The 11,413-nt window shown below is 48.4% G+C and overlaps 1 protein-coding gene across 1 annotated transcript in view; it reads right to left on the bottom strand.

Moving 5' to 3' along the window:
• LOC109901393 (neurexin-3b) overlaps nt 1-11,413 on the bottom strand; it is a 524,234-nt gene that overhangs the window by 497,836 nt on the left and 14,985 nt on the right. Inside the window, exons 3-5 of the mRNA XM_031837378.1 lie at nt 9,546-9,566; nt 9,120-9,149; nt 8,081-8,092 (exon numbers count right to left, since the gene is read on the bottom strand). Of these exons, the coding sequence (XP_031693238.1) occupies nt 8,081-8,092; nt 9,120-9,149; nt 9,546-9,566 (63 nt within the window). The remainder of the gene's footprint in view (nt 1-8,080; nt 8,093-9,119; nt 9,150-9,545; nt 9,567-11,413) is intronic.

Genomic DNA, 11,413 nt, shown 5'->3' with positions numbered 1-11,413 from the left:
GCGAGAGAGACACAGAGACAGAGACAGAGACAGAGACAGAGACAGAGACACAGACAGAGACAGAGACAGAGACAGAGACAGACAGACAGACAGACAGACAGACAGACAGACAGACAGACAGACAGACAGACAGACAGACAGACAGACAGACAGACAGACAGACAGACAGACAGACAGACAGACAGACAGACAGACAGACAGACAGACAGACAGACAGACAGACAGACAGACAGACAGACAGTGAATAGTAGAGGATGTCATTCTTTGCACTATGCCACTCTGCTGCCACTCTGCTGGCATAGCATGCCATGTGTGTTTACCCTCTCTCTGTCTCCACGGTGTGAACATCTCTGCCTGACTGCACGCATCACATCAACACATGTCAGAAAGAAAATCACACAATGCACATCTACAACCAACTGCCGGGGCTTACATTCTCACAATCCCTTTCCAAAATCTTCCAATCTCCATTTTGATACTCATGCTGCGCTTGGGTATAATGTTATTTCCTTGGTTTTACATACTGTAGATTTTTTTCAATAATACATCCTGATATGTGAAATGCCTTGTGACTCTTGTGAATCTTTGCACCAAAGAGAGCATTCAGATATCCGGACCAAGAAAATGAATTGGTAGTTGTGATCTGCACTGCAATTTATTGAATTATGCACTTAGTCAATGTGCACTCCTCAATCAGCACCCATACACCAGCTCTTACACAACCAGTTGTTACTTAACAACCTTTCTTTGCTGACTGTGTTGTATGTGTCTTTAATGCATTATTACACATATTACAGCTGTATGCTATACAGTATGCGTCATTTTTAAACTGATACGGTAAGCCAATAAAGAGGCAGCCATTTTGTGTTAACAGATTAAAAGGGTTTTGTTTTGACACGGGCTTAACCAGCAGCAGTAATCCTGCTGTGATGCTGTACCAAGGCAAACAACATCGGCCAAATGTGACAGACACATATTCACTCCTCCTACTCATTAGCTCTTTCCCTTCCTCTCCTCTCTCTCGGTCTGTCTCTCCTTCTCTCCTTCTCTCCCCCTATCCCTTTCCTCTGCTCCCCATCCCCCTCTCTCTTTAGCTCTCTCTTTCCTCATTCTCCTTCCATTACTCCCTGGATTGCGTAACCGCTGACGCACTCATAATCCATGAAAAAGAGGGAATCGGTTTTGCTCGGTTGATCACGGAGGTCAGGAGTGAGACGAGAGTATGGAGGGAGAAGAGGAGGAGAGGGTAGGGGAGGAGGAGAGGTCAGGAGGAGAGGAGGGGAGGGGCCAAGAGTGTGGAGGGAGGAGAGGAAGAGAGGAGAGGAGGGTAGGGGAGGAGAAGAGAAGAGAGTATGGAGGGAGAAGAGGAGGAAAGGAGAGGAGGAGAGGGTAGGAGGGGAGGGGAGGAGACAATACTATGGAGGGAGGAGAGGAGGAGAGGTGAGGAGGAGAGGGTAGGGGAGGAGGTGAGGGGAGGAGACAAGACTATGGAGGGAGGAGAGGAGGAGAGGTGAGGAGGAGAGGGTAGGGGAGGAGGGGAGGGGAGGAGACAAGACTATGGAGGGAGGAGAGGAGGGTAGGGGAGGAGCCAAGAGTATGGAGGGAGGAGAGGAGGAGAGGTGAGGAGGAGAGGAGGGGAGGGGAGGAGCCAAGAGTATGGAGGGAGGAGAGGAGGAGAGGAGAGGGGGAGAGGGTAGGGGAGGAGGAGGGGAGACAAGACTATGGAGGGAGGAGAGCAGGAGAGGTGAGGAGGAGAGGAGGGGAGGGGAGGAGCCAAGAGTATGGAGGGAGGAGAGGAGGAGAGGAGAGGAGGAGAGGGTAGGGGAGGAGTGGAGGAGACAAGACTATGGAGGGAGGAGAGCAGGAGAGGTGAGGAGGAGAGGAGGGTAGGGGAGGAGCCAAGAATATGGAGTGAGGAGAGGAGGAGAGGAGGAGAGGAGGAGAGGAGGAGAGGAGGAGAGGGTAGGGGAGGAGGGGAGGAGGAGAGGGTAGGGGAGGAGGAGAGGAGGAGAGGGTAGGAGAGGAGGAGAGGAGGAGAGGGTAGGGGAGGAGGAGAGGAGGAGAGGAGGAGAGGTGAGGAGGAGAGGGTAGGGGAGGAGGTGAGGGGAGGAGACAAGACTATGGAGGGAGGAGAGGAGGAGAGGTGAGGAGGAGAGGGTAGGGGAGGAGGGGAGGGGAGGAGACAAGACTATGGAGGGAGGAGAGGAGGGTAGGGGAGGAGCCAAGAGTATGGAGGGAGGAGAGGAGGAGAGGTGAGGAGGAGAGGAGGGGAGGGGAGGAGCCAAGAGTATGGAGGGAGGAGAGGAGGAGAGGAGAGGGGGAGAGGGTAGGGGAGGAGGAGGGGAGACAAGACTATGGAGGGAGGAGAGCAGGAGAGGTGAGGAGGAGAGGAGGGGAGGGGAGGAGCCAAGAGTATGGAGGGAGGAGAGGAGGAGAGGAGAGGAGGAGAGGGTAGGGGAGGAGTGGAGGAGACAAGACTATGGAGGGAGGAGAGCAGGAGAGGTGAGGAGGAGAGGAGGGTAGGGGAGGAGCCAAGAATATGGAGTGAGGAGAGGAGGAGAGGAGGAGAGGAGGAGAGGAGGAGAGGAGGAGAGGAGGAGAGGAGGAGAGGAGGAGAGGGTAGGGGAGGAGGGGAGGGGAGGGGAGGGGAGGGGAGGGGAGGGGAGGGGAGGGGAGGGGAGGGGAGGGGAGGGGAGGGGAGGGGAGGGGGGAGGAGACAAGACTATGGAGGGAGGAGAGCAGGAGAGGGTAAGGAGGAGAGGAGGGTAGGGTAGGAGCCAAGAGTATGGAGGGAGGAGAGGAGGAGAGGAGGGTAGGGGAGGAGCCAAGAGTATGGAGGGAGGAGAGGAGGAGAGGAGAGGAGGAGAAGGTAGGGGAGGAGGGGAGGGGAGGGGAGGAGACAGGACTATGGAGGGAGGAGAGCAAGAGAGGTGAGGAGGAGAGGAGGGTAGGGGAGGAGCCAAGAGTATGGAGGGAGGAGGAGAGGAGGAGAGGAGGGTAGGGGAGGAGCCAAGAGTATGGAGGGAGGAGAGGAGGAGAGGAGAGGAGGAGAGGTGAGGAGGAGAGGAGGGTAGGGTAGGGGAGGAGCCAAGAGTATGGAGGGAGGAGAGGAGGAGAGGTGAGGAGGAGAGGAGGGTAGGGGAGGAGGGGAGGGGAGGAGACAAGACTATGGAGGGAGGAGAGCAGGAGAGGTGAGGAGGAGAGGAGGGTAGGGTAGGGGAGGAGCCAAGAGTATGGAGGGAGGAGAGGAGGAGAGGTGAGGAGGAGAGGAGGGTAGGGAGGAGAAGAGAAGAGAGTACAGAGGGAGAAGTGGGGGAGCAGAGAGGAGGGTAGGGGAGGAGATGAGAGTATGGAGGGAGGAGATGAGAGGAGGAGAGGAGGAGGGGAGGAAATGAGGGGAAAGAGGAGAGGATAGGAGAGGAAAAACAGCACATGGGAAAAGTAAGGGAAAGGCATATTTTCATCCTAGTGTTACTGTAGCTGGGAGCTAGCATCAGAGGCTAACAGCATCAGACAGACACCATCAGACCGACTGCTCGCTGAGAGTAGGCTATGGAGACTGAACCCTAACCCCCTTCCTAACTCCCACTGGGACAGAGATGAGAGAGGGTTGGGATGAGAGGAACAGATGAGCAGACACAGCAGTAGTTGACCCCTTAATAATCATGCTCTGACGGGAGAATTCAGAGCGAGAGAGAAATAGGGGAGGTAGATACACAACCACATATAAGCAGAGAATAAACAGGGAACAGAGAGATAGAAATAGGGGAGGTAGATACACAACCACATATCAGCAGAGAATAAACAGGGAACAGAGAGATAGAAATAGGGGAGGTAGATACACAACCACATATCAGCAGAGAATAACAGGGAACAGAGAGATAGAAATAGGGGAGGTAGATACACAACCACGTATAAGCAGAGAATAAACAGGGAACAGAGAGATAGAAATAGGGGAGGTAGATACACAACCACGTATAAGCAGAGAATAAACAGGGAACAGAGAGATAGAAATAGGGGAGGTAGATACACAACCACATATAAGCAGAGAATAAACAGGGAACAGAGAGATAGAAATAGGGGAGGTAGATACACAACCACATATAAGCAGAGAATAAACAGGGAACAGAGAGATAGAATGGGTGAGGGGGGAAGGACAGGTGTACACATGAACACATACATGGGAGGTGAAAGAGGGACGAGCAAGAGAAAGAAAAGAAAGAAAGTAAAGCTATGTGAACTTTGCGGTGCCGGACTTTTTCATCAACAGGCAGCAGGGGAGGCAGCAGCAGCAGGGAAGGCAGCAGCAGCAGGGTAATTAGAGTGTGACTCCAGGGACCCCAGAAGAACTTCCAGGAGAGAGATTAGACAAGAACTCCCTCCCTCCCTCCCTCCACTCCCTCCCCTCCCCTCCCTCCCCTCCCTCCCTCCCTCCCTCCCTCCCTCCCTCCCCCTCCCTCCTCCCTCCCTCTTCTCAGGGTCTTATCCCACTGCCTTTCTCTCTAGGGAGTCATCAGTCTACTCCTCCTCTGTCTTTAAAACAGTCTGGATAGTAGAGGGCTGCATGCTGGAAATCACACAACCACAGTTTTCCCCTGGGGGCAAGAAAAAGTCTGAAAAAAAAGGCTTACGCTGGATTCTCTGGTGGACACTGAGCTTTCTAAGCCAATAGAAATCTGTATGTACAATCAGACTCTTTCCTAGTGAAGATACTGTAATGTGGATTATAATACTGTCACAAGTCACTGAGCAAATAATGGGCCAGTCCATGCATGGACTGTCATGAACCAGAGTGTCATTTGACCTTTAGCCAGTGCTATAGCAGCATATGCCAAGATGCTGGCTGGGGCAGTGGGCACATGCTAACTAACAGTAGCCCCGCAGCTAGCTAACTGGAGCATGTTGCTAAGTGGGGCACAGCCACTGGTTGACTGCCATCACCATCAGGCCACAGATAGAACAATGAGACAGATATTTCACCAGATGTATAAATGTGAAGCATCCGCTTGGCGTTTCCACTCACTAACAAGTATGGTGGTGAGAGGAAGCCCAGCGGCTGGCAGTGGGAGAAGATGGAACCAGAAGGATTTTGGACGACATTCTGCCAATTTCCTCATCAATTAAACATTTGATCTCAATACGGTTTTCTGTGCTATTCCCAAAACTAAAATTTTTTACAAGTAGAGTAGACAAAGTTTTGTTAGAATGTAACTTTTGCCAAAATTTTAACAAATGGCATTGTTTAGAAGGAGAGCAAAGGCAAATTGAGTTGTTACATACAGTACACACACACTTTACAGAGTAGGCGTTCCCTAACGAAAATATGCAAATGCTTGCTAGAATGTGCCAATAGGATCTCGCTAGCTGGCGCTTGGCTCTGCCAACCTCCTTGCTTGTTCTGACCACTTTGACTAATTTGTTCCCATTGGAAACGACAGGCTGTGATCTATCTTGGGTTAGCATGTTGCTAACTGGAGCACAACTATGTTTGACTTGCCCCAGGGTGCTAGCATGTTGCTAATATAAACATGCTAATATAGCTGACACTTTCTTCCAAAGCAATTGACTATAGTGAGTGCATAGCCTACATTTTCACATTGGTGACCCCAGTGGACCACATATTCTTGATGCTATCTGGAGCAGAGCTCTGGTTGTCAAGCTGCGATTAGGCTGGACTAACTGTCCTGTATTTGTACTAGCCCAGATGTGACTGTGAATAACAAGACAAGGTGATCCTTCTGCTCCATATTCACATTAGAGATGGCTGGCCTCGACAAACTGGCTGACGCACAAAGATAGCTGACTGACTGTCCCTGGGCGTTATACCGTCCCTCCAACAAATCACTCTCACTGTCTGTCTGTCTGTCTGTCTGTCTGTCTGTCTGTCTGTCTGTCTGTCTGTCTGTCTGTCTGTCTGTCTGTCTGTCTGTCTGTCTGTCTGTCTGTCTGTCTGTCTGTCTGTCTGTCTCTCTCTCTCTCTCTCTCTCTCTCTCTCTCTCGTCCTCTCTCTCTCTCTCTCTCTCTCGTCCTCTCTCTCTCTCTCTCTCTCTCTCTCTCTCTCTCTCTCTCTCTCTCTCTCTCTCTCTCTCGTCCTCTCTCTCTCTCTCTCTCGTCCTCCCTCTCTCTCTCTCTCTCTCATCCTCTCTCTCTCTCTCTCTCTCTCTCATCCTCTCTCTCTCTCTCTCTCTCTCTCTCTCTCCCTCTCAACACAGTGTTGTAACGATGTGCAAATAGTTAAAGTACAAAAGGGAAAAGCAATAAGCATAAATATGGGTTTTTATTTACAATGGTGTTTGTTCTTCACTGGTTGCCCTTTTCTTGTGGCAACAGGTCACACATCTCTCTTTAGCCTCTCTACACTCTGCCAAGTGCACACATATAGTTAGGTGAATGATGTCAAGAATCTCACATTTCCTTTGGAGATATTCCAGAAGGAAGTACAATAACCCTGGGTGAGAATTTGAAATGAATAGAACCATCCTCAGCATTCCGTGACAAGTTCCTCCGATTCCCTTCTATGTCACCATCGTTGTCGTATGGTCCTATCCCTCTTCATGTCATTCTAGTCAGCCACCCCCACACCTCCCCATCCCCCTCATCCCCCCAATCCTTACGTAGCCTTGTATGAGCAGTCACCACTATGTGAACAAACTCTCCCATTTGGAAATAAGGTGAGCTGGGGAAGCAGCTGTCTATGGCAGAATACAGCATACATTGATATAATGTACTTGGCTAAAAGTAGATTCCCTCATCGCAGCAGAACAGATGGGTATTCAATGTGTACATTCATTCAGTCAACCTGTATATGAATTCAGTTAACCTGTATATGAATTCAGTCAACCTGTATATGAATTCAGTCAACCTGTATATGAATTCAGTCAACCTGTATATGAATTCAGTCAACCTGTATATTAATTCAGTCAACCTGTAAATGAATTCAGTCAACCTGTATATGAATTCAGTCAACCTGTATATTAATAAAACCATACAGGGTTTCCGCCCGAACAGGAATAAGTTGAAATGTATAATTTATCATTTATTTTAACCCGAAATTTGTCCGGAGGCATACACACTGTAACACATGGTTTTGTATCAATTATGAAACAAGTCTTACAAATCACTATGCACAGAAACCATGACTTACAATAATAATGTGGGGTAGAAACCAAACCATGACTTTTTACTATGCCAATAATCCTTCACTCTGACGTCAGTATTATGAAGCCAAATGTCAGGTCCAGTATTCCAATCAACTACTGTTGAGCTGAAGGACACAGTGAAGTGAAACAGATCAGATGAAAACATACACCTCAGTGGTACAGTACTGTACAATGACATGCACACCCTCACTCACACGCCATACAGTAGTCAACTGCGTTTCCGGCAGCCTTCTACAACGCCATTAACAAGCTGTAGGAATCAGACAGTTCCCCTGGCATACAGTAGAGTACAGTAGAGAACAGGAGAGTACAGTAGAGTAGAGTAGAGAACAGTAGAGTACAGTAGAGAACAGGAGAGTACAGTAGAGTACAGTAGAGAACAGGAGAGTACAGTAGAGAACAGGAGAGTACAGTAGAGAACAGGAGAGTACAGTAGAGAACAGCAGAGTACAGAAGAGAACAGTAGAGAACAGTAGAGTACAGTAGAGAGCAGTAGAGTACAGTAGAGAACAGGAGAGTACAGTAGAGTACAGTAGAGGACAGTAGGGTACAGTAGAGTACAGTAGATTAGAGAACACCAGAGAACAGTACAGTAGAGTACAATAGTACAGTAGAGTACAGTAGAGTACAATAGTGAACAGTAGAGAACAGAAGGGAACAGTAGAGTATAGCAGAGAACAGTAGAGTACAGAAGGAAACAGTAGAGAACAGTAGAGAACAGTAGAGAACAGTAGAGTATAGTAGGATACAGTAGAGTACAGAAGGAAACAGGAGAGTACAATAGTGAACAGTAGAGAACAGAAGGGAACAGGAGAGTACAATAGAGAACAGTAGAGTACAGTAGAGAACAGTAGAATACAGAAGGGAACAGTAGAGAACAGTCGAGTACAGTAGAGTTAATAAGGAAAAGAGCTCTGTACCTTTGTTTCTACCTATAGATATGCAGAAGAAGGGATCCATGGAGGAAGAGCGGGAGAGTGGCGTCCCGGGTTGAGAGGAGGGCAGGAAAGAAAGGAGAAAAAAGGAGGCTTGAACTACTGTTATTCATCTATAAGGCAGTAAGTAAGGGAGTAAGAACTACCAACCTTTACACCCCCTGCCAAGCATTGAGTAACATGCATGCAAACAGATCATAGCCCAGAGTGGTAGATGCATTCAAATGAAAGATACACACACACACACACACACAAATCTCTCTCTGCATGCCACATAGCGTCCCCCGAAGTGTTCTCATGTTCAGGGCCAAGTCACAGTGACCCTGTATAAACTGCATCAGCTGCATCATGCTAGGATCATCCTCCTCCATGTCTTCTCACATAGCACCAGAGTGGACTAGGAGCCTGTATATGTCATGTGCCACTAACTGCTTGCCAGCTCATACATGTGTGAGGCTGACAGGGATGTGGGGGTGACGGGAGAATATTGTAGTGTGGGACTGTGTTGTTAGGCCAGAGTCCAGGCAGAGTAGCATCTTCCCCTGAACTGCAATGCACACACACGCAAACACACATATGGAGGAAGCATTCACATACATGTGCACACACTCTCTCTCTCTCTCTCACACACACACACACACACACGCACACACGCACACACGCACACACACACAGTCATTATCTGCTGAGGTCAGGCTAGAGTAGGAAGAGCAGATGTTGCCACTGCATGTTAGACTGTTAGACACAGCAGTGAGCCAACACACCATTATGTAATACAGAGAAACCTGGGGAAGGGGCATGGGAGGGGGCACAGGAGGCACGGGAGGGGGCACGGGGGGCACAGTATGATCAGGACATGCCGTGCAGCTCCATCCTCCCCTGCAACACTACGATGACAGCAGAGCACACTGACACACACTGACAGGTAGAGGAGATGTGGCTGCGAAGAGGCAGTGCACAGAGAAACACACACACTCAATCTGACCCCAAAGCAGGCGAGGAGAGAGAAAAGAAGAGATCGTACCTGACTCAGATGCCTTCAGATGTGCTAAGCCTTGAGGGAGAAGAAGAAGGCGAGATGGAGACAGAGAGTATAAGAACACACCAATACTGCTGCATTGTGGTCAGGCATGCTTCGCTTTAAAGGCAAAGCATGGCTATCAACACTGAAAACAAAGCTTTCCGTAGGGCATGGAAAAGCTTCATGTTTAGATCAAAATGTGGTAGAAGCATCAGGCACGACTACGCTGCAAAAATGTTAATCATGTTGATTTCTATAGGCCTATTGATAGACCAGTTTATTTTTGCAGTTTCTGTGATGCATGTGGACATTGTAATATTTCTTACGTTCGTATTTACTTTATTATCTTGCTGTCTGAAAATGTGTCCTGTAACTATTGAACCCTCTCCTCCTTCCGTATGTGAGTCTCATCTGAGAAACAGAACTCACCTGGTTTCCTCTGAACGGCTGCTGAGGAGTTAGCAGGGAGAGGGAAGAGAAGGCAGAGAGATACCTAGCATTAGCATCACACTGCTTTGGCTTGCATGGTGTCTATCATGCAAAATAAATACCTAACAACACACGGAAGCATTATTTTTCTGTTAACATGTAAAGGACCAGAGCTGTCCCTGTACATGCCTGTTTAAAAATAACAACACCAAAAAAATCCTGTGGAGAGAAGAACACATGAAACATCTGTCCCATCCTTTCAGGGAACCAGATTGTACATTGTAAATCATCATCAATTAATCTGATTAATTGTATTAATTAAACAACTCTTTCACATCGCAGCAAATATTTCAGGAGAGACATAATATTTAGCATTGTATATACCACAGTGTTCCTCACATACACATAGTTAAAGATAGAGAGGCATAAATCCCAGCTCCTGTAGAGAGCCAGATGTGGATTTATGATGTTGTGAGGTTTGTGGATATCTAGAAACCCCCCGGACCGATCCCCCCCCCCCCCCCCCCCCCCCCCCCGCCAACCCAACCCTCCGCCACCAACCCCTAGAGTTCACTTCACTGCCGACCCAAATCCTTTCTGCACACCATCACAACCTCCCCTGACTTCACATTGGCTTGTAGGAATGCACACTGTTTACTCCTTCAGGGGTTCAGCTTCGTTTTCATCGGGTAAAAAATGATTGAAAGTTACAGCCCTGAAACTCAACACCCAGAGGCCCAACGCTGCAAGCCTCGGAGGATGTTGAACCTACATAAATGTTTAGTCTATATTATTTCTAGCTCTAGAGTGTCATGTAAAAAAAAAAAAAAATTACACATTGAATTTACACACATGAAGTAACCGCACAACGGGATGCCATGAATTCTCACACGGCCATGCTACAGCTGTCTTCGGCTATCCCTCCTTAACCTCAAGACATCTTAACCCTGGCCACTCGGCCGTGTGTGTGTGTGTGTGTGTGTGTGTGTGTGTGTGTGTGTGTGTGTGTGTGTGTGTGTGTGTGTGTGTGTGTGTGTGTGTGTGTGTGTGTGTATGTGTGTGTGTGTGTGTGTGCGAGCGAGTGCGCATGTAGCTGGAACGGTTGTAAAAGCTAAATGCCAACAGATTTCTTTAATCAGCCCCTGAGAGCAACATGTAGTGGGAGGAAATGAAACAGATCGTAATTAAGAAGGACTGTATTAGATGTTTAAAGTGCCAGGCTAATACGCCATATCAGATATTAATTTGATTCAAAGCAATTAACGCTAGCTGCCGTGGTTAGATCTCTGGCCGGCCGGCCACACCGGAGGCCATTCAATTCCCACCCAACCAACCAACCAGCGTGTGGGAAGAGGGTTTCTTGTATTTATTTGATAGATAGCAAGTGGTTAAAGTGAAGGGCATACACTCAAAATGGCCACTCCATCGTGTTATCTGCATGGAGGCTGTAAATTCCCACTGAACATGTGGGAAGAGGGTTATTTTTATTTTGTGCTGATAGCTGTAGCTATCTATAGTGGTTATAGTAGTAGAGTGGAGGGCATGATGGAGGTACTCAAAATGGCCACTCAGTCCTGCTACCTGTGCCCATGTTGTTCACTGACGGCCATGTTGTTCGCTGACAGCCATGTTGTTCATTGACAGCCATGTTTTTCACTGATGGCCATGTTGTTCATTGACGGCCATCTTGTTCGCTGACGGCCATGTTGTTCGCTGACGGCCATGTTGTTCGCTGACGGCCATGTTGTTCGCTGACGGCCATGTTGTTCGCTGACGGCCATGTTGTTACTCATGTTAATGTGACACGGTCGACAAATACTCAATGGATATTGCAACATAAAAAAAAATCCAAAAATGGAGGCACCACC

The sequence above is a fragment of the Oncorhynchus kisutch genome, linkage group LG12 (genome assembly GCF_002021735.2).
Source record: "Oncorhynchus kisutch isolate 150728-3 linkage group LG12, Okis_V2, whole genome shotgun sequence".
Lineage (NCBI taxonomy): Eukaryota > Metazoa > Chordata > Actinopteri > Salmoniformes > Salmonidae > Oncorhynchus > Oncorhynchus kisutch.
This window is presented reverse-complemented; position numbering and strand designations above follow the sequence as displayed.